Source organism: Cynocephalus volans, chromosome 7 (assembly GCF_027409185.1).
Source record: "Cynocephalus volans isolate mCynVol1 chromosome 7, mCynVol1.pri, whole genome shotgun sequence".
NCBI classification, from domain to species: domain Eukaryota; kingdom Metazoa; phylum Chordata; class Mammalia; order Dermoptera; family Cynocephalidae; genus Cynocephalus; species Cynocephalus volans.
The window spans coordinates 155,742,158-155,766,400 of NC_084466.1; the positions used below are offsets into that span (position 1 = coordinate 155,742,158).

The 24,243-nt window shown below is 45.2% G+C and overlaps 1 protein-coding gene across 1 annotated transcript in view; it reads right to left on the reverse strand.

The window, feature by feature from the left end:
* The window catches only part of C7H10orf90 (chromosome 7 C10orf90 homolog), a 223,576-nt gene that overhangs the window by 188,356 nt on the left and 10,977 nt on the right, over positions 1-24,243 (reverse strand). Inside the window, 1 exon segment of the mRNA XM_063103500.1 lies at positions 13,566-13,638. Within this exon segment, the coding sequence (XP_062959570.1) occupies positions 13,566-13,638 (73 nt within the window).

Genomic DNA, 24,243 nt, shown 5'->3' on the forward strand with positions numbered 1-24,243 from the left:
ACAAACCACTGCTGAGAGAAATTAGAGAGGATACAAGAAGATGGAAAGATATTCCATGCTCTTGGATTGGAAGAATCAACATAGTGAAAATGTCCATACTACCCAAAGTGATATACAAATTCAATGCAATCCCCATCAAAATTCCAAAGACATTTTTCTCAGAAATGGAAAAAACTATTCAGACATTTATATGGAACAATAAAAGACCACGAATAGCCAAAGCAATGCTCAGCAAAAAAAATAAAGCTGGAGGCATAACACTACCTGACTTTAAGCTATACTACAAAGCTATAATAACCAAAACAGTATGGTACTGGCATAAAAACAGACACACTGATCAATGGAATAGAATAGAGAATCCAGAAATCAACCCACACACTTACTGCCATCTGATCTTTGACAAAGGCACCAAGCCTATTCACTGGGGAAGGGACTGCCTCTTCAGCAAGTGGTGCTGGGATAACTGGATATCCATATGCAGGAGAATGAAACTAGATCCATACCTCTCACCGTATACTAAAATCAACTCAAAATGGATTAAGGATTTAAATATACACCCTGAGACAATAAAACTTCTTAAAGAAAACATAGGGGAAACACTTCAGGAAATAGGACTGGGCACAGACTTCATGAATACGACCCCAAAAGCACGGGCAACCAAAGGAAAAATAAACAAATGGGATTATATCAAACTAAAAAGCTTCTGCACAGCAAAAGAAACAATTAAAAGAGTTAAAAGACAACCAACAGAGTGGGAGAAAATATTTGCAAAATATACATCTGACAAAGGATTAATATCCAGAATATATAAGGAACTCAAACAACTTTACAAGAAGAAAACAAGCAACCCAATTAAAAAATGGGCAAAAGAGCTAAGTAGGCATTTCTCTAAGGAAGATATCCAAATGGCCAACAGACATATGAAAAAATGCTCAACATCACTCAGCATCCGGGAAATGCAAATCAAAACCACATTGAGATACCATCTAACCCCAGTTAGGATGGCTAAAATCCAAAAGACTATGAACGATAAATGCTGGCGAGGCTGCGGAGAAAAAGGAACTCTCATACATTGTTGGTGGGACTGCAAAATGGTGCAGCCTCTATGGAAAATGGTATGGAGGTTCCTTAAACAATTGCAAATAGATCTACCATACGACCCAGCCATCCCACTGTTGGGAATATACCCAGAGGAATGGAAATCATCAAGTCGAAGGTATACCTGTTCCCCAATGTTCATCGCAGCACTCTTTACAATAGCCAAGAGTTGGAACCAGCCCAAATGCCCATCATCAGATGAGTGGATACGGAAAATGTGGTACATCTACACAATGGAATACTACTCAGCTATAAAAACGAATGAAATACTGCCATTTGCAACAACATGGATGGACCTTGAGAGAATTATATTAAGTGAAACAAGTCAGGCACAGAAAGAGAAATACCACATGTTCTCACTTATTGGAGGGAGCTAAAAATTAATATATAAATTCACACACACACATACACACACACACACACAAACGGGGGGGAAGAAGATATAACAACCACAATTATTTGAAGTTGATACAACAAAGAAACAGAAAGGACATTTTTTGGGGGGGAGGGGGGGAGGGAGAAGGGAGGGAGGTTTTGGTGATGGGGAGCAATAATCAGCTACAATGTATATCTACAAAATAAAATTAAAAAAAAAAAAAAAAAGAAAACAGTATAAAGGCTCCTCAAAAAAACAAAAACAGAACTGCTATATAAGCCAGCAATCCCACTACTGGGTATATATTCAAAGGAAAGGAAGTCAGTGTATCAAAGAAAGATTTGCATTCCAGTGTTTATTGCAGCACTGAATAGTGAATACAATAGCTGAGATATGGAATCAGCCTAAGTGCAGTACATATATACACAATGGAATATTATTCAGCCATAAAAAAGAATGAAATCCTGTCATTCACAGCAACATGGATGAGCTTAGAGGACATGTTAAGTGAAGTGAGCCAGGAACAGAAAGAGAAATGCCACCTGTTCTCACTCTTATGTGCAAGCCAAAAAAGTTGATCTCATAGAAGTAGGTAGTAGAATGGTAGTTACTAGAGGCTGGAAGGAGAGGGTGTGGATAGTGAAGGGAAGGTTAGCAGATACCAAATGACAGCCAGATAGGAGGAAAAAGATCTAGTGTTCCGTAGCACTGTAGGGTGACTATAACAATCAACAGTTTATTGCAGTTTTAATTAGCTAGAAGAAAGGATTTTGATCCAATACAGAGAAATGATAAATGTGTAAGGTTAAAAAAAAGCAGTAGTTGCCAGGGTTTCAGGGGAGGGAAAAGAGAGAGAGGGATGCATATACGGAGCACAGAGGATTTTTAGGGCAATGAGACTATTCTGTATGACACTGTAATGGTGAATACATGATATTATGCATTAATGCATTATGTATTATGCATTTAGAACTGTACTACACAAAGAGGGAATCCTCATGTAAAATTGAGTTAATAGTAATATATGAACATCGGCTCATAATTGTAACAAACGTACCACACTAATGTAAGACATTAGTAAAAGGAGGAATCGTGTGTGTGTGTTAGGGGTGGTGAGTGAACTATCTGTACTGTTCAATTTCTCTGTAAACTGAAAACTGTTATAAAAATAAAGTCTATTGCTTTAAAAAAATAAAAATTGATCATTAGGATCAGTCACTGGGCTGGCTGGTTAGCTCAATTGATTAGAGCAGCCCTTATAACACCAAACTCAAGGGTTAGGATCCCCATACCAGCCAGCCACCAGAAAAAAAAAAAAAACATTGTAGAATTAGTCACTAACCATCAGGGAAATGCAAATCAAAACTACAAGAGACATCACCTCACACCTGCTAGGAAGACTATTATCAAAAAAAAAAACCCAAGACAAACAATCAAGGTTAGCTGGGCTGTGGAGAAACTGGAACCCGTGTACACCGCTGGTGGGTATGTACAATGGTGCAGCCACTGTGGAAAACAATATGGAGGTCGCTTTAAAAATTAAAAATAGAACTACCGTTTGATCCAGCAATTCTACTTCTGGGTATTTTCCAAAATAATTGAAATCAGAACCTCAAAGAGATGTTTGCACTCCCATGTTCATTGCAGCATTATTCACAGCAACCAAGGTATGGAATCAACCTAAGTGCTGATGGTTGGGTGGATAAAGAAAACGTGTATATATGCACCAAATGGACACTCTTCAGCCTTAAAAAGGAAGGGAATCCTAGCATTTGCCACATGGATGAACCCTGGAGACATTTTGCTAAGTGAAATAAGCCAGACACAAAAGGACAAAAACTGTGTAAGTCTACATACATGAGGCACCCAGAATAGTCAGATTCGTAGGATCATAGAGTGGAGTGGTGGTCACCAGGGGCTGGCAGTGAGGAGAGTGGGAGCTGCTAATCCACAAGCACAGAGTTTCAGTCAAGCAAGATGAATAAGCCCTAGAAATCTGCTGCTCCACAACATTGGACCTATAGTCAAAAATAATACACTGTGACTTTCAAAAATCTATTGAGGGTAGATCTCATGTTATGTGTTCTTACCACGATTAAAAAAAAAAAAAGAAAGATTAGGGTTAGTGTTTTGTATCTGTTATTACTACTCCCCATAAAAACAGTGCAAGTAGGTACATTACACATTACAAAGTGTGAAAGTGAATCTCAGAGGTCAAGTAAGTTGTCCAAAGTCACAGAATGAACAATGGAAGAACTGGGATTGTCCAGAGCCTCCTGTTTTCACTCTGACTCCCAATCTTGCCTCCAAGGGCAGGGACGATCCTTTGACACAATTTTAATCCATGCTCAGTGCACCCCAAGCTCAGAATCCGCCTTCCCAAACCTCACTACGTGGTGTAGCATTCTGGAAGGGAAGCTCCTGACCTCCAGCATTGCCTGGTTTCAGAGCTGCCCACGAGCAGGGCTCTCCCAGCCTCTCCACGCTGCTGCCTATCTCGAACTTTAATCACCCTTCTAGATTGTCTCCGAAGTCCCATAAAAAGAACAAATCAAACTTAAGCACACGTAAGGCATTAGAGAAAGCCACATTCAGAGTTGAGTAGGTAGCTGGACTCCTGCCAGCACCGGCATGAAGTATCTAAAAGAAACTGTAAGCTGAGGGTCATTAAAGGAAAGCTGTTTAATACTAGGAAGGGAAGAACGTTTTACAAGCACAGTCCTGTTATATACTGTTGCTTCATCCCATCTTCCAGTTCAAACCCAGAGGAAATCTCTACCCCTTCTCCACTCAAGGTGGGGCAGGGAGTGCAGGAACCTGCCCTCCACCTGGAAGAGCCTGCAGCATCAGCTCTGCCTTAAAGACAGCAGATAATCACATTCATGGGAGCTATAAAATAAAGTGGGCTTGGTATTTAGGAACTCGAGAGCACATCAATAAGGAAGAGGGGGATTTCTCTGGGATAAAATGGACCGCCTACAGTGATAACCTGCTCGTTCCATGGGGCACCCGGGTAACTGTGTGAAGTCTCAACGTTCAAAGAGAAAGCAGTCAATTTTTATTCAAATGGTCTGAACTCTCCTTCCCATCCTGTGGACAATAGTCCTCAAATCACGCTGTGACACATGGTTGGACCTCTCTAACTCCTCAGGGGAGAGGGCCACCTGCGCACCAGTGCCCACTGGCCCCCTTCAGCAAGAGCACCTCCACTTTTATCTTCTTTATAAATTGGCATCCTGTGAGATTCTATTTTAAGAAAGACTTTCATTTAAAAATAACGTAAACCACTTTAGGGAAACAGCCCTCTGTGATCCGTACTCACCCCAAATGGTCAGGATGGCTTGTGAAAAACAGAAACATCACAGCTGAATCTTCCAAAATATTATTCAGGAGCTCTCGCCCTCAACAAAGAAGTCAGACGGCAGCGTTGTCAAATACCAGTTTAAGGGGGGGAATGTTCCAGAAGGTTTTATAATCCTAAGGCCTCCTCCAATGCCCAAGTTAGGCAAGTGACATGAAGCCAAGGCCCTTTCAAGAACAATGGCACCTTTGAACAGGAAGCCAGACCTTACCTGTCTCCTGCTCGAACACAGGAGTAGTTTGCATCAGGACACATGACATCCTTGCACCCCACTGGAAGCTGGATCAGGTCGTCGGCCTTAATTTTCTGTTTCTGGAGATGCTGACCTGTGGAGCTCATTACAAGCTCTGACTGAGCCAGCATGGGCCTCCCCACCTACTGCATTGCAGCACCGGGAGCCCAGGGCACGTTATCAGCCCGCAGCCACACAGAGACCGGGAGAGACCCACTCGCAGCAAACCGGAGAGAAGGAAGCAGGTCAGGAGATGATTTGCACAGAGAAGATGCTTTGCCAGAATGATCTATGGCCAACACTGTGGTACTTCTACCAAGATGTAACATAAGTGGTGAAGAGTCACAGGAATGTAAGGAGAGCCCAGACGGTGGGGTCTTGTGTGGCAATTGCTTTACTCAGAGTGTCCTGTCCCCTCTGCCTCAGCCACATTTCAGCTGCCAGATTAAACAGTCCTTTTGTGCTGGGAGGCTGGGCATTAACATGACCACTATATTAAATAACACGATAAGCTTCAAAAATACATTTAATTTGGGTGTCACTTTCAATTTATATTGCCTTTGTTTATATACTTTTTTCTTTTTAAAAATCCTTTCCTTCGATGGCCAGCTGAGCAAAAGCAACTGTAAAAAATACCAATTTAATTCATAACCCAGTCTATTCTCTCCATGCCTTATTAACAATATTTCACCCAAACAAGCAGCATTCTGCACAGCAGGGACCACAAGAGTTTGGGAACGTGCCTTCTATTCGCAGCCTCTCTGCAGTAATATACAGACCGCAGAAGGAGCGGGTGACGCCTGGTGATTATTTATAAGTGTTATTTTTCTCCTGGGGTGGGGGAGCTCTTGATATACAACTAACAATTAGTAAGGAAGCAGAAACAAATAAACCTCTTTATTTAAAGCCTCCTAAAACCACACCAAAAATAACGTATAAGCCCATCTTGGACTTCTGCAGAGGCTAGGACAAGAGAGGCTGATGAAGTCAGAGGAAGACGACTGGGGAGACCGAGGTCAGGAGGGAGGGTGGGTCAACCCACAGCAGTGGAAGAACAGAACGCAGAGAAGAGACACACACACGGTACCAGCCTTTTGGTACCAGCCATGGTGATTCCTGATTCCTTGACTACGTGGCCCTGCAGACTCCACAGGGGCCTAAGCTCCTGCCTCGAATCAGCCAGCTCATCCCCCAAACAGCTGTTTATGGGGTGCCTGGGCTTGGCGCTGAGGCTGGCACACGAGATCAGCCAGCACCCCTGCTCTGGTGGGGCTGACAATCTGGGTGGCGAGTAGGTACTCAGCAATACAAACCCACATGAGATCAGGACGGTGAGGAGTGCAGCAACAGGCAGGAGGGGGGCTCTGAGCGGTCGTGATATCAGGATGGTGTCCTGGGGACATGTGGATGACAGTCTATAGGATGGGCCAGGGTTACACAGGAGAAAGGGAGCTGGTGGCAGAGCTCAGGCCAGGGGAGCAAGCTGTGTGTGGGGACTCACGGCAGGAGGCACACGGTGGCAGGGGTAGAACAGGCAGAGAGGGAGGGTAGGGTGATGGAGCATAGGGTCCAGGGACTCCAAGGCCTTCTGGTCCACACAACAGCTTGATTTTATTCCAAAAGCAATTGGAAGGCATGGAGGGGCTTTAAAGAGGGAGTGACATGGCCTGAGCACTACCCTCTGGCTGCAGGGGAGGCCAGAACGAGATAGGCAGAGTTGAACAATTGCAGGAGTCCAGGTCACATAACAGCAGGGATGGGGAGAAGAGGCTGGATCCTGGAGACGACAAGGACATAAATCACAGGGACTTGACCAAGGACTCGACACGGGAGTAGGGGGAGGCAGAATGATTCCTAGGTTTCCAGCTTGGCCACCAAATGGGCGGTGGTGCCATTCTGAGGAGGAACAGAAGTCCTGAGCTTAGAGCCATGTCACCGGTCCTCCCTGCCCCCCTCGGGCCCAGTCTGCAACTCAGGTTTCTGCCTTGCTCTGGGAAGTGAGCTCATGACTTGGACCTGATTCCTCTGCCTGATGCTGGGGCCTCAGTGCTCTGGGGTGGGGCTTGTTGCGAGCTGGGGTCCCATGTGGGACCACCCACAGCCTGTTTCCCCACATGCCCCCACTCTACGTCCCCAGGCAATGGGATGTGCCTCCGTCTGAGGGCCCTGTGTCCTCTTGCTGCACAGCCTGACACTGACCCCTTGCCTGGCTGGTGTCCACACCCGGCCCCCACCATGCTTGCTCCCTTGGCCTCCCCTGCCCCGAGGGGTGTGTTGGTCCCTGGTCCCAGCCCATCCCATTCTGCCTAAGTTCTCCTAATAAGTGCATTGGACTGATCACCCTGGTGTGTCATGCTTCTTTCTTTGGGATCTCAACCGGCTCCACCTTGGGACAGCTTGGGGCACTCCCAGCCATGGGTTTGGTGGGATGAAACTCTTTGGATCAGGACACCGATGCCCGTAGGAGCCTGCCCTGGCACCTGTGGTGATGTAGAAGGCTCATGTGCTCTGGGGGCAACGAACTGAAGTTATGGGCAGGTCTCCTCGCTGCACCCTGCTAAGTACAAGACTTAGTGGCCCTCGTGGACTGTCCACCCACGTCTACCCCAGCACTGGATTCCTCTGATCCAGACGAGGTCCTGTCGCAGCTCCCTCAGTGAACAGAGGCAGGAACTGAGCTTTTGTGCCTTTGAGAGGAAGAGGTAAAATGTGGCCGGGTGCATTTCTTTCTGAAGCAAAGCTACGCAGATCGGGAAATCTGCAGCTGAGCTCTTTGTGTAGTACATTATTTTACCAATTATTTTTAAAATTAGATTATGTACCAGGTGATGGGCAAGGATGAAGCTAGAGGCAGAAACTCATACAAGAAGGGAAAAATATGCTTATGGCCCTATTTATAGGTGATTACAGCAAAATCAAGGGTCAAGGCCTGGGCAGCCTCTAAGCGGAATTCATAAAGGGACATGAGCCCAGTGGATCTTCATAAGAGAGCAAACAGGGACTGTCAAGGGTTAGTCTATTTTCTATCCAATAATGTCCTACCCACGTAAGCACAATAGACCCAGGTGTGTCTCTTTATGTCTTCTGCAGAGAGCGGGGATGCATGGTCAGAAAAGAGATGCTGCCCCTTCCCACCTCCTCTTGCAGAGCAGGGTGGATGCTGGACAGAGGAAGCCCCGAGCAGACCCAATACGAGCCTCTGTCCCTCTGACAAAGGAAGCTGAGTAATCATAGGTCAGGAGCCTGTTACTCAAAGCACTAGAAAGAGTCTTGGAAAAACCCAAAGGCAGGTGTTTTCCATGTCAGGAAAACCTAACCCTAATCCCAATCCTCCACCACTGCCATACGATCCCTCTCCTGCCCTGCTTTGCAGGCTTGCCTGGGACGGTCAAGGGAGAGCCCTCGATGCAGGAATGGCTCCAAGCGGCTCCTTTGCATAGATTGTGTCGTTGCATCTACTGAACAAGGTCTCCATGCCAGTCCCTGACTTGGAAATATAGAGGGAGTAAAACAAGGTCCCTGTCCCCAGAGCCCAGGATAAGTCCACAAGGTAAATTAGGCAACCCTGGAAGGACTATGATCATGCAGCAAACGAAATGCCGTGAAGTGATGGGGTGGGGTGGGGCAGGTTGAATTAGGGAAGCTTCTGACAAAAGGAAGGGTTTAAGCTGCAGAAATATATAGAAGGGGGTTCAGACAGAAGAGCCTCCACAGGCAAGTGTTTAGTACAGGTGTTTGCACAGGGAGGTAACTGGAGAAAAATGTAGAAGGATAAACAAGGGTCAGAAGGGAAGCACACTGAATGCTGTGCCAAGGAATTTATACTTTGTGCTCTGGGGACTGACGTGATCTTTCAGCAAAGAAGTTGCATTGATTACAGATACTCAAATTGATCATTAGGTGAATTCTCCCCATGAGCAGGGAAGAGATCTGGGAGAACGAGGCAGAGGGCATGGGGTGCGATCAAAACAGCTTCTGTATCAAAAAATAATCCTCGTGTTTCAACTCCAACAATTAGAGACTTTGTATCAACCAGGATTTTAAAGAAAGCAAACATAAATTTGATGTCATTTCTATACCTTGTTCATAGAGAAACCGCTCTTACAAATGACTTCCGGAAGAGAAAAGAAATATACTCACTCCAGGCTTGGGGTGATCTTTAAGGGGTACTGGAACAATCCTTCCTCGAAGCATGATCCAAGGTGTGTGTTCTTTTGGGGCAACTAACTGTTTTGATCAATTCTAAGGAAATTGAAGCTATTGTTATAAAGACAGCAGGTTGCTGCCCTTGGAAAAACTGGAATAAAGAGACAATTATCCTCAGGTTTTGAGTAAAACATAATTGCATTATCCCACTCATCAATCAAAGACCCACCCTTTAAAAACTGCCAGTTGTAAAGGTCGGGCTTAATTGATCAGGAGGGATAAAATTTCCTGCCGTCCCACCTTCCTTCCTAAGCCAAGTGAGTTAGTAATTAAAAATTGCAAGTGACCTTCATCAATCCCGTTTCCTTGCATTGCCCCTAAATTTCCCCAGAAAAGGCCTCACTGGGCATCTTCCAATTGTCCTCAATCCGTGGATTACACAGGCTCATCTGCAGACAGGCAGCACAGTCATGAGGAAATGGGAAATGGAATATTTTTGTAACATGCAAAATGGGAATTTGAAAGGGACTGTCTACCTTCTGATTTTAAATACAGATGTAAGTTTGGGCAGAATAGTCATCCTTCCTACATTTTTTTCTCCAGCAGTCTTCAGATCCTCCTAATCACAGTAAACTGAAATTTTACACAGGCCAACCGATTTCAAAGGCTTTGCCAAGAGGACAATTTAATCATAAGAAATCAGCTCCCCGCCCTTCCCAGTCCTGGAATTTCCAGGGACCGAGGTGGTGAATAGCCGCATTGCGTAAATGAAGAAGCAAAAATGAAAATCCAGAGACGACATTCACTTCAGAGTTCCTGCTAAGCACTGTGAACCCTGTTTGGGACAAATATCTCACCGACGTAGCTTCTGCAACAAAGGCTACCACCCAATCACTGAGTTTTAGAGCAGCCCCACGGAGATGGGAGATTCCTAAACACCATTGTCAAGGAGTGAACCAAGAAATGCGGACATGGAAGGACTGTTCCAAAGATAAAAAGCTAATTGATGGCAAAGGTGACCCTGGCTCTAGATACCTCTATTTAAAAAACAACACCCTGATGCCCGATCTGTGGTTCCCGGGACAACGTAGGTGCCTCTCTGCCACCCCCAGCATAGGACAGGGGACTCACTGTTTCAGGTTTGCTCCCACCCTCTTCCCGTCTCAGCTTCTCTTCTGCAGTAATCTCAGCTGTTCCCCTGGTTTCTCATACCCCACACCTGTATGTGATGATCACATCAAGATCTATACCCCTGACCTCTCTCCTGACCTCTACACCAAACTGCTCACTGCTTCCTGGTCATCAGGAGCAGAATCACACTGGCTTCTCATGCAGACTGTCCAAACCCCACAAATTTGTGATCCTCCCACCAGCACCACCCCTTGACCCCACAGGCCTCCTGGATCCTGAATTTCCTGCCCCATTAACGGTAGCACTACCTGTTGAGGAACAACTCTAACTTCTCCCTCATCTGAGCAGCCTGTAAATAATCTGGTCATTTCCTAATGCTCCAGTTGTTCTAGCAACCACAGCCACTTCTGCCTGGAATATCACAACAGAGTTCTCTCCCTAGAACTCAGATCAGACCTGCAGCTTAAAAATATTTAATGGTTCCTCTTAGCCTACTCAGTAAATACAGATTAAACATAAATAAATAAGAAGGCTTATTGATTTTGGCTCAACACCATCTAAAAGCATTCTAACAACTCTAGCTGTGTGTGAGGTCGTGAGCAACCCTGAAACAGTGAGTCCCCTGTCCTTTGGGCTTACCGTGTGCTCGGCCCACTCTGCAGGGGCTTCCCCACTCCTCGTGGGAATGAGAAGGAAGCATCTCAAACATCAGACGTCTCAGAGAAGCTGGCTGAAATGATCTCATGGTGCCCCACGAACGTGAGATTTCGTGGGCCTACTTATGCCTTTTGGGACATCTTCCTGGCCCATGGGCTCCTTCTCGAAAGAGCTGCCCTGCTAGCCTGTCACCCACAAGGTTGGGTCTTCAGAAGCCAGGTATCTAACACCTGACCTTACCTCTGACCAGAGATTATTGAATCAGATGGCGCCAACCCACCAGCTCTCCGTGACAGCCACATGCCATTGCTGCTGCTGAGGCCCTTGGGCCCCTTGCCTCCTGCACTTTGTGCACCCCGGTGGCTCATTTTCCCATGAAGTTCACTGGTTTCCTCACAACAATTTCCCTTTTGTCTATGACAGTGGGTTTCTCGTCCTTTCAGCCCAGAGTTTGACCTTCAACTCTGCTCTCTGGGTCTCAGAAAGCCACTGCGAGGGCTGAGGAGGACTCCATCCTCACACCTGGCCCTTCTCATGAGTGTGGGAACCAGGGTCTAGTTCCCGGTCCTCATACCTTGTGCTTTCCTGAGGGAGAAAGTTCCACCACAGAGCCAGAGGGCACAGGCCTGTTTTCGTAGAAAACGTGACGGGACCCGCTCCTCGACCAAACTTCAGTCAGGCTCCTCGAGACTCATCCTGGGCCTGCTCTGCCCAGTTTTAGCAAAGAATTCCACTGAACACAGTTTTAGTGAGAAGCCTGCTAAGCCAGTTTAGGGAGAACTCCCCCCACCCTGGATACCTTAGATATCAAGCTCCTCTTAGTAATTTTCCACCCACGGAGTGCCCCACCCTGCCTTAAACTCCCAGCCGCCCTTGCTAGATTCAGAGTTAAGCTTGGTTCTGTACTGAAGTCTCTCTCCCCTACTGCAGTAACTCAAATAAAAACTCTCTTGCCATTTGTAACTAGGGCCCAGTGCAACTTCTCTTAACAGATGGCAGCAAGCTTGCAGAAGACACAGAGCATGAGAAGGCACGTTGGAGAACTGACCCTGCGGGGACGCATGTACCTTCTGCCGGAGTACCCGAGGGTTAGGGCTGCCTTTAATGTGTTCTTCCATAATTAGTACTTTGACAGCTTTAAAAAGAAAAAATTAAAGGTGGGAGAAATGTGTGCTCTCCACCCAGGGTTGCCTGGGCCCGTTCCCTGCAGCCTGGACCATGAACCTCCAGCCTCGGGCCCGCATGCACTTCGTTCCTAAGTCACCAAACTTCTCAGCACCTCCCCAGCAGGCCTCCCCTGTGGAAGTGTCCAATTAGGCCCACTTTGAGCTGAGCCGGTCCTAAGATAAAAGGGACAGCACATCCACATGTCAGTCATCAACTCTGACTGTTCTCACAGCCACCTCTGAATGTTCAAGGACAACATGGCACTCTTCCCAATATCCCCAAACTCCCCATGGGGTGCCAGTAGCCAGACACGTTTGCTGTTCAGGCCACCAGAAGCATCTGTCAATGGATTCACTTTCTTGCCACAGCCATTCCTGGGCTAGGTCTTCAAAGGGTCCAAACTAAATATCTCTCATGGTTAGGGAATAAACTGTAAACCACGCCTTGGGTGCCTCCAGAAAGGATTAAATATGAAAGCTTTGTTCAAATAATACTTCTGTCTTGGGCTGACTGTGACAGTTATGGAAAGAAATGCAGATCCCTGATATCTTTGATACAGGCAGGTGGTGGGGGGTAATGAAAGAGAAGCTATAAATGTGTACGTGTATGCACATATACACACAAACCTCCATGCACAAACATACACACACAGGCACATATATTTTTCATCTGCCATATTTATGAGTAGAAATTAAAATGAAAATTAAAAAATAAAACATGCTACATTTAAGCATTCTTTGAGAATTTATTTTTGCTAGAGTCTCTGAATCGAAATATTCTATTAACCCAGTGGTCTTATCATGGTACCATCAGAACTGATCTAAGTCTGACCATTGGATCTAAATCCTTCGTGATTTCTCTCACAAAGGGGTGGGAGGGAGCTTGTTTTCACACCGTTTATGTTAACAAACTTAATAAAAGTTATGAACTGTAACAGTCTCACCTAGTGTTTTTACAGTATAATTGCTATGAGTTGAAGCTTCATAAAAAATGATTAGTGAGGGCACAGATGCCGTGCCCGTATTTAAATTGCTTCCACTCTGTTCTGAGAACACTCCGTGTTCGTCGCATTCCTCTTTCCGGGGGAGCCTGCTGCACGTGGCCTGAGCCGGCATGTTCAGCCGTCGGAGCTGACCACGTGCTCCTCGGGCACCGTCCAAGGAACCCCATGTTCTTTTTCCATCATTTGCTTTTCCAGAGCCATCTAGCCTAAAGAAGACTGGGTGTCTTCTTCTAGAAATTCAGATCAGTTCCAAATCTTGTTGGAGCCACTGAGCTATCACTTCATGTTTGGGGAGAATCTTGACTCCAAAGTACATTTCATTATAATAAAAATGAAGGAGAGAGAGAGAGAAAATAAAGGCTCGAAGGGGCACGGGCAGATCCCGCCTCGTTACCTGCGTTTGAAACACTCGCATGTCTTCCCCAGGCAGAGTGATCTTTAGGGGATGAGAAGAGTCGATTGTGGATCTGGAAAATAAACAGAAACCTTTCCCAGTTTTATGTTTTTATTTGCCAGATATACACTTTTTAATAATGTCCTTTTTTTTTTTTTTAAGGTCAGGGACATCCCTAGAATCTTTCCACTCTCCCCCAAAAGAGCTACAGATTGTAACGAATACTTACATCCATTTTCTCCTGGGCTAACTCTGCCCATGAATAAAAGGCAGGATTATTTTTCAACGCTTGAGAAGGAAGGATGGAGAAGGGAGGCAGGAGGGGAGGAAAACTGTAATCAGCCAACATCGATTTTCCCGTGGATTTTGTTAGATCACAGAACCGCATCGAATATTCCTTTTTCATCCCACCACAGTGCTGCATGGGTGTTGAGCTAAAACTGGACATTCGATAAATATTGATAAATTGATTAACCATGAGCAATCGAATTTCAGAGATTAGCCTTCAAGACCCAATGAAAATAAGATTGATATAAACAAAAGTATTCTTCTGTCTGCAAGTATGATTATTAGACTGACTTTCTCTGCAAACAGTGAAGGTTTATTTTCTAAGTCTATTCTGAAAGCAGCTTGCTGTGGGTGAGGCTTTGGGCTCTGATTTCTAATTTATGATAAGATCCCAGAGCACCTCATTCCTTACTGGTCTGCCCCCATCCCTGTCATCCCTTGGAATGTCCTACGACCTTACCCCGGGCTGAAGGACAGCTCTTCTGATAGTCTCGTCGTAACCCTAGCATGATGTGAAGGGGCAGTCCATTCACGGACCTCAAGCTGGGCTCTAACTCTGAACCTCAGTTAATGTCCTAGTCCCTAGGCCGAGTTAAGATTTTTGGTCTTCAGTTCCCATTTTTGGTCCCTTCCAATCCCCAGCATCTGGGCAACCAGTTCTGGGGGCGCCAAGGGGAAGTTGTAGCCAAACAGTTCTTCTCCCCAGGAGGAGTCTGGCCTCCCCAATGGTGACAGAGAAAAAATGGGTGGGTCGTGGCCGGGGCCTGGGCCGAGATCTGGAGAGTTACACAGTGACCACCACTTCTGCCATTCCCTGGATGTCCCACACTGGCCATTGCCTATCAGCAATATGATTATTAATCACACAAAGAAGAGGAACCACTGACAGTTACAGAGACTTCACACGCACCAGTCATTACGCTCAGTGCTGGACACAGTCACGTCATCGTATGGAGTTCTCACAAGTCTAGGAAAGATACGCTGTTATTGGCCCTGCTGTGGCAGCTGAGAAAGCTAAGGCTTCAGTTCAGGAACAGGTCAAGAGCACGGCTCGGGTGCAATGGAGCCATGATTCAGACCAGGCCAGTCAGACCCAAAACAGCTTTTAGCCAGTGTGTTCTGAATATTGCTGTTGTTGTTATTATTAAATTCTATGGTCTGACTGTGTCCCTCAAAGTTCATGTGTTGTTGGAAACTTAATCCCAGATGCAGCGGCCCTGGGAGGGGGGCCTATTGGGAGGTGTCAATGCTGCAATGGAAAGGGCTTGCGGGAGTGGGCTTGCTCTCTTCAGCTCCTCTTCCATGTGAGGACACAGTGTTCCTCCCTTCTTTGTCCTTCCACTTTCTACCACATGAGGACACAGCAAGAAGGCCCTTGCCAGATGCTGGTGCCTTGCCCCTAGACTTCCCAGCCTCCAGAACTGTGAGAAATAACGTTCTGTTCTTTATAAATTACACAGTCTCAGGTATGCTGCTATAGTAGCACAAAACGAACTCTTATTATTTGGTGTTTGATTAAATCTGGCAATACTTACCTTGTATTTCTGTAAGTCCTGTTCTGAGACTTTTGCATAGACATGTTACAGGGAATACCATATAACAAACAAAATATTTCAGGAAGGAAGTAAAAGTGCCACAACATTGAACTTGGGGCTGGAAAATAATTTAAATCCTGCATCCAGCAGAAGCAGTGAGTGATCTCTCTGTTGCTTCAGACCAATGGGAGGTGGAGGATGCACGGGAAACTGGCAAAGCAGAGACTGTAAGCTTCTCTCCTGGGTTTTTCTTGTATGGCTCTTTTAAGAAAGATTGTTATGCATATTTTTAAATGTGACTCAAGTCTAGCAAGTTAATTAACCTGGGATGGGATATGACGACACAGAATTAATTTTCACTTGGCAAGTTTCTGGCACACTGTGCAGCTGTTAGTCGAGAGCCCCCGCCCCACCATGAACAGCAAGCACTGAAGTGCGCTGGCTTGGACTGAGGCCGATTTCTGCCTCTGAGCCCAGCAGTTCACAGAGGATGGCAAATTGACTAGGCCCCACAGCCCTGTACAAATGCCTGGCTTCTCTAAAGCCTGGAACCATCCTCTACAGGCTCTGGGTACTATTGATCCAAGAATTCCCAGTGACGGGGTGATTCAGGAAACTCTTTCATCAACTGACCACAGGTCTCAATCCAACTGCAAGGTCCTGGGAAGGCGTGGCTTTGCCTCAGCTTTCTGCTGGTTGCTCCTTGTGATTCCATTGTGCAGAAGAGCTACACTTTTTGTTCCCCTTAGGACAAAGTACCAAGAGGCCCTGTGTGGTCCGCCCCGGAAGTTTCTGTGGCATCACCGGGCGCCTTTCTTCCAGCTACACACCCTGTGTGAGTTTCTCTCATCACCTTGAACATGCCTACTCTCACCCACCACAGGACCTTTGCACATGCTCTTCCACCTGCGTGCTTCCCTGCTCCTCCTCCGGATCTAAGCTCATGTGGACTGCCTATGTGAGTGTCTCTCCTGACACCACCTTCAAAACCAGGTTAGGTTTCTGATCTGTAACCTCTTACAGAAGCCTTCCTTTTCCTTCAGAGTACTTGCCTCAGTTTGTAAATAACATGGATACAAATTGATGTTAACTGACAACTGATGTCTGTTTCTCTCCTCGATTATAATCCTGACCAGAATGAAAGTATTTTTGCCTTGCTTGTCAATTTTCCTAGCTGCTGTTATAGGGTTGGACACATAGTAGGCTCTCAATATTTGTTGAAAAGAAAGGATGGAGGAATGAATGAATGAATGCATGAATGAATACAAGTACAGCCTCATATCCAGGGATCCATGCACAGCATCCTTTGGAATCCACTCTCCTGCCTTCTCGGAGATGTTGCACCATCGAGGATCCTGTTCTCTCCTCAGTCTTCAACCATGCCTTCTCCGACCTCTCTAACCACATCCAACTCTTTCTTAATTTAAAAAAAAAATGCTCCCTCTCACACACACCAGTCGCCTTCCTCCTTTTTTCCCTCCCACTTGCAGCAAACCTCCCCGAAGGAGGTGCCCACTCTCTGTCCGCCTCCTCATCCATCACTCACTCATCGGCTTGCCACCATCTGGACTGAGCCACTCTGACCCACGGCCCTGAACCTCCTGTCCCTGGGCTCTCCAGCGGCCACCTAGCTGCCGACTCCAGTGATGGCTTCTATCAACAGCTCCTGTTGCTGACCTTTCCTAAATCTCTCTCCATCCCATCTCTGCCTCTTTCTTCCCACTGCCTTCATGGAGACCTTAACAACTCTTGCAAAGACCACAACAGCCTCTCGCTCTCCCCACGAGACCAGACTTTCTGGGCAGGGCTGACCTGCACATCTCTGGTGTCCAGTGTCGAGATGACTACTAAGAAGCACAGTGCATGCCTGCAGAAGAAAAGACAGGGGGATGGAAGGAAGGGGTGAGGCAAGGAGGGAGAGAGGGAAGGAGACAGAGAGGAGGGGAGGAAGGAAGGAAGGAAGGAGAGGGAAGGGAAAAAGAATTAAAAGAGAGAGAAAGGGAGGGAGGAAGGAAGGAAGGAGAGAAGGGAGGGGGAGAGAGGGAGGAAGCGGGGAAGGAGGGATGGGCGAGGGGGAGGGAGGGAGGGGCAGAGTTTCTGGTCAAGGTTAGGAGGTAAGGAGTGGACACCAGCCTATGGCCTGCAATGCCTGGGATTTATGTCGCACTCTTCCTATGAGTAGAAATCCTCACCCCGATAAAAGAAAGAAAGTGCTCTAGTTCTCACTATTTACTACTCAGAGGGAGACCTGATCAGCCCCGAGCTATTTAGTGAGTGATCAGCGAGACTCCTGGCTCAGTGCTTTCAAGACTGTCTCCTTCACTTCTCTGAAGCCATGAGGGTGCTATTTAGTGAACGCAAACAGCAATTGACCCGAGCCGTACAAGGGAGAGAAAATTTAAGGCCCTGTTTTTCACCTCCGTTCCCAGTGGCTCGTGGGCCTGGTTCAAGTCTGGGGTCACCGAGGAGCTGTCAGTGCACAAAAGTAATTACCTCACGGAATCCTCCAACAATTCTGTGAGAGAGGTATGATCATTACTATTTCCATGTTATAGACGTGCAAATTGAGGCACAGGGAGGTTAAGTAACTTGCCCAAAGCCACACACCTAGTAAGCAAGTAAAGGATCCCAGACTGGAGACCAGGCAAGCGGGACCACTCCTTGGGAACAGAAAACCATGATTAGGAATAAGCACATTGTAAAAATCATGACACCTCACAATCATATGGAATGCTCCAGTGTGTAATGCCTTTTCATACACGTGACCACATTTTGATTCTCCAAAGCTCCTGAGAGGTGACCAGGACTTGAAGATTTTTTTTAGACAACATAACTAAGGCCCAGAGAGAATAAGAAACCTAAGTGTCCAGGAACAAGAGAGTGTGGCTCTGTCGCATACACCTGCCCTCCTGACCTGGTCCACTGGTCCTTCCCCCTCCACACCACCCTCTACCTCACAGAGTCCACACTGCCAGCACCACCCCACAAGACATCCTGTGGTCAAGCCTGGTGTCTGCTAGGGCAACAGAAGCATCGACATCAGATTGACCTGTGGACTCCGTTGGTGGCGGAAGAGAGCTCTAGCAAGCTTTGACAGAACATCATAGGTACAGCAATGGAAGAACCTTCCATGTATGTAAGATTAAATGCTCAATGAAACAACTTTCACATTCTCTCACTTGATTCCCCAAAGGCTTGCCATAATAGCTGGACTGTAATGAACAGATATGTTACTGTTTTTGCAATTTTTGTTGTTTCCTGACTCTGCCTTTAAGACATCTGAGTACTCACTATGGATCCATAATTCCTTATCTGCAATTCTAAAATGCATAAAGCTCTGAAACCCGAGAGTTTTTCTCCCTGGATTTGTAGCAAACAAATCTGACAGCAAAACCTTACCTGAACTAACCTAAGGCTATTTACAGTATTAATTTAGTCCATTAATATTTATAATTTATTCCATTATTTGAAAATATTCATACATTTTATTAATTAGAGCTTAATTACATGGTGCTACCTCAGATCCCACTGGTGATGTGGGGCAGTGTTATCTTTTTTAAACCCCATTGAATCACACGTGGTCCCAAGAGTCTGGGATGGAGGATTGCAGATTAATGAACACTCATCACCAGCCCCTGGGTTAGGATCTTCCATATATCCTCTCATCCAGTCATCATAACAACCCCCTAAAACAGGCATTCCCCTGCACTTTATAGATAGGGACACTGGGGTATTGAGAGATCAGGTCACTTGTTCTAGGTCACAGAACTACTAGATGCCAGGACCAGGATTCAGCCCCAGCCTGATTCAAATGTTTCCACTTTTAACCCCTGCACCCGAGAGTTTGGATCTTCCCTTCTCTAACTGGAATGCACATGCAGAATGTGTGTGTGTGTGTGTGTGTAGGGGTGGTTGAGGCAGTTAGAGATAATTCCTGAGCTTTGTAAAGCACTGGGGAAGCAAAACAGGGTCTGAAACTTCATACACCCAAAGAAAGAAGAGAGGGGAGAAAATGGCTGAGAATTTCCAGGTCTACACAGAGCACTGCTGCCAGTACCCCACCCCTCCAATGATGCCTCTCTGGACATGTGCTTGTTTCACAGAGAAAACAGAGGAGAGATCTCAAGTCTACTTGCGTCCCAAGGAGTCAAATACCAAGGGTGGATTTTTGGCTGAGTCTTCTCTTCAGGATAATGACAGACATTGTTGGAGTCCAAAGGAAATAGTGGTATCTCTTCGGCATCCCAATGTCTTCTCCTGGGAGGTAGGAGGTCCCACTAGAGGGCAGACAGCAGGTGGGGTGTGTGGTTCCGGGTCAGACTGCTGATTGGTCATGACAGCCTCTCTTGGGAATGGTGTGACACTCTCCACTGCTAATTTACATGCATGATTGATCTACGCTGGTATTGCCTCTTTGTATTCAATCTTCTCAACTCTATTCTGCAACAATAATTAACGTCAGACTAGTTTATGGATCCACAGTGCATTTTCAGGTTAATGCAACCCTGCACCTGTAATAACTCAAAACTGAGATTTATCACTCTACCATGATTCCCTCTTCATGCTTCATCTCTTCATGTTTACATCTGGTTTAACTTTTCTAATCTAAAATAAATCAGCATGAAAAGCATTAGATTTTTCATTTAGATTCTCAATTGTCTTTTATTACCAAGATAATACCCTTTATCTGATTGCAACTGGTGGATTGTTCCCTTGTTAGGATCTAAATGAGGGTGCTGCCCTGCAAACTCTCGGTCTCTCCTTGTTTCTCCTTCACTTTTGTTTTCAAGGCTGATGTCTGGTGGGGCTTTGGTTTGAAAATGAGACAAATCAGAACGTAAAGAGGATATATTATTTCAGTCTTTCCTCCTCTTGCGAGACACCTGGAGGAGGACAGACTCCCCTGGCTGTCTAATGAGAAGTGGTCCGCAGAGAGTACCCTCTTCATTTTCCCACCAGGGTGACAGCATCCCCTGGTCTGTTTGCAGGTATAAATACAAGCAGCAAAGACAAAGCACTTGGCTGGAGATTTCCATGCAAACATAAGGCATGGGGGGAAAACAACTCTGAAATATAGGCATGTTAATTACCCGGTTACAAAGTCAAATTTAGCCGAACTATTTTGTATATCAAAGAGGCAGATTTCCCCTGATTCCTTAAGAATTCCTTTCAGCATGTTCTATTATGTTTTCTATCATTTGCAACATTTTCTCTCTCATTTGAAATATGAGCTGATGATTGTAGAAATTGAATCCATTTCTTGTACCATGTGGAAATTTCTTTCTCCATAATTGTTTACCATCACTTTCTGCTTTCCCTCAATGAGAGTCCTGAACAGTCTGAAATACTTCAAAATCAAATATGCTAAAGTTACCCTGACTTTGGAACACCCCAGAAAGTTCTAAGAATTCAATAGCTCCTTCAACACTGACTTTTTAACTCAACTGCTGTTGCTTTTCTTTTTTTGACAAAGGTGTTTCCTGTTCCTTGTCTCGCCTGTTTGCATGGAACTTCTCGCCTGGGCCTGTGGAGAAAAGGCCTTAAGATTTTATACATTTTACACTGGTAGTTACTTTTTGTGATTTTTTTAGAAAGCAGTCTAAAAGGAGCCCTTTTTATAGTTGACTTTTATACCTTCTCAGGATTAGGGCAAGTGCTGACTCCTACTTATTGAACGATAGCACATTTGGTCCTTAATGATTTTGTAACAGAAAAATCATAACAGCTACGCTAGGGAGGGTTTACCGCATGCCAGACACGTGCTAAATGCTTCACGGGCATTACATAATCTCTGTGGCAACTCTAGAAGGAGGGTACTGCTATAATCCCATCCTAAAGGCAAGGAAATGTGATTCTTAATATTATTGTTAATGACAATATCAATACTAATATGAAAAAAACTAAGTGTTATTGAGAAGACAGCTGCCTGAATGCTTCTCAGTCATGGCCTTGCTCCATCCCTCAGCAGCACGAGGCAAGCCTCTTGTTATTTGCTCCAGCTTATACACAAAGCAAGTGATGTCAGACAAGGTAAGAGTTCATGCAAAGTCACAGCATGACTCAGCAGCACAGGTGGATAAACATCCAAGTTTACCTGAATCAGCCCAAGCCCTCACCCCTCTGCTGTCTCAATAGAACATCATCTATTTAATTAAGGTGCTAAAAGTTGTAACTGAAATACTACATACTGCAGATCTCAGTTATAGGACTATTCCAGAACAGGCAACACTGTAGCAGCAGAGAACAGATCAGCAGGTATCCAGGGGCTGGGCTAGGGAGAGCACACAGTGCAAAGGGCACAGGGAATTTTGGGGGTTGGTGGAAATGTCCTACATCATGATCTGGCACTGGTTACATACCTGTATGTATTTGTCAAAACAAAAATAGCTATACATTTTTTAATGTATAAATATTTATTAATGTAGGTAGATTATACCTTAATAAGGTTGATTTAAAAGAAGAAAAGCACGAATAAGCTCCGATTTAGCTTAGAGTTTTCATTAAACAAACACATAGCTAGTATGAGGAATAAGACATGATGCACCCTAGACTCAAGGATGTCACCATCTTGTGGAAGAACCTAGAACTGAGCATTGTCCCAGGTGTTTATATTTCATGTTCTATAAATACAAGTAAGTGCAGGACCAGAGTCACAGGCGTGAGGCTTGTGTACTTGTACAGGGACCTGCATTCAGAAGGGCCACACGCTTGGTTTAATGTCACTGTCTTGAATTTTTTTTTTTACATGGTAAAATATTCATGATATAAAATTCACCATTTTAACCACTTTTAAGTGTACAGTTAAGCACATGGACAGTGTTGTGCAACCATCACCACCGTCTACAGAACTTTTTCATCTTCCCGAATGGAAACGCTGCACCCATTAAACGATAATTCCCCATTCCCCCTCCTCCCAGCTCCTCCTCCCAGCCTCTAACTATCCTCTCCCTCTCTGTGAGTTTGACAATTCCAGGTACTTTACGTAAGTGGAGTCCAACAACATTCGTCCTTCTGTGTCTGGCTTATGTCACTTAGCACAATGTCCTTGAGGTTTCTCCATGTTGTAGGTGGGCTGCCTTCACAGCCTGTTGATAGCACCCTTTGATGCACACAAGGTTTTAATTTTAATAAAGTCCAATTCATGACTTTTTTTGTGTGTGGGTCTATGCTTTTGGTATCGCCATCTTGAAACTTTTAATAATGTTATCTTTGGACTTGTGGTTTGTGAGTGAAGTCCGCCGGGACCACGGAGCACACATGTGGGCAGACGAGGCACGTGCAATGTGTGTTCACCAATCTCCTTGCCACCCTATTGGCATGAGTTGTCCCTCAGTCACAGAACCTGGGTGAACCTACAATGCATGGAGTTCAGCAAGATGCACAGTGACTACAAGATGAATGTACTGTCTCTAAGATCCAGACAGCAGAAATGCAGATAGCCCAGAGGCCACACTCTCCACTGGAGCCAGACTCTTCAAATGCAGAAGGTGGCAATGGCATCTGAGCAACACGGACGACCAAGCAGCCCTACCCCATCCCTCTTAGTCATGTCACTACCTGTGACAGCCACTCACTTATGCTGAAATGATGGCATAGAGGGAAGGACAGGGCGATACAGAAGTGCCTTTCCTTCCAGTCCTTCCTCAGTATCACCAAGCCAAAGGCATAGAGTGTTGTACATGTGATTATGTCAGGGAATGACATAAACACAGTTGTGCAGGTGTTCACAGAACTTCCATTCTGGTGAGAATGAAATGCTTCCATGCAAGTATGAGCTAAAAGACATGAATTGTGTCATTTTGGTGATTCCACATATGAGTTCAATGCTTTTATATCTGCATTAAAACTGGCATTGAACAATATAAATGGTAGAATTCATAATAATTAAAAATTTTAATTTTTCTTTACTTAGACCAACACTAAAGAGCCGCTTCACAATATCATGAAAATCAGGAGAAAGACTACGAAAAAATGAGAAAGGCTTACAGTTTAACACCTTCAGTGACACTTTTCCCTGGTTTTTTAATAAGGGGACCGTATTTTCACTTTGCAATGGTCCCCACAAATCACATAGCCAAACCTGGATAAGTGACCATTACAGTAGAAGGGTTTTATGGAAAGTCTTCAAATTTTTGTGCCCTATACAAGGGTACTTCAAAATGTTCATCGAAAAATAGAATTAGAAGATAATACTAATCTTTCCATGAACTTCTTGAAGTAGGTTCGTATGTCTGACAGCTAGTGCAGGGGCACGCACACACTGGGAGTAGCACAGCCTCCTGCTTCCAATCGACAGTGAGGACTTGAGCACGCCACATCTCACACATGCTCCTGCGCTCCTCTTGGCATATTCATCAACCAAGACCCAGTGCCTTTCATACACCTGACCCAGCCCATCACCACTTAGCAGGAAACTACAGAAGCAGCTGACCAGAGGCAAACACTGAGAAACCAGCAGTGTCCAGAACACATTAATGAGAATTTGAGCACATTTGCAGCTAAAATAATGGCTTTTGTGAGCTTCTGTGAATGAAGGGCTGAATCGGAGGCATCTGAGTCCCTTAGGTGCCAATGCACTTTTTTTCTGGCTAGAGGCTGCTTTGCTGAGAAGTTGCTTCTTGCCTTGGACAAAAAATGATGAGCAATTCATTGTCTGCTTTGAGAAAATATTTCCTCCATTTGCCTTCAGCCCTTTTTGTTTCTCTGATACATTATTATTCCTAAATCCTGGGTATTTTCCAAGATACTCATTTTTGGAGCTTTTTCAAAGTCCTTTCTGGATGGAGAAGGGATATAAATTAGACTCACAGAGAGGAAATTAAATGATTTCACTACATTGAATTTGATTAATGAAA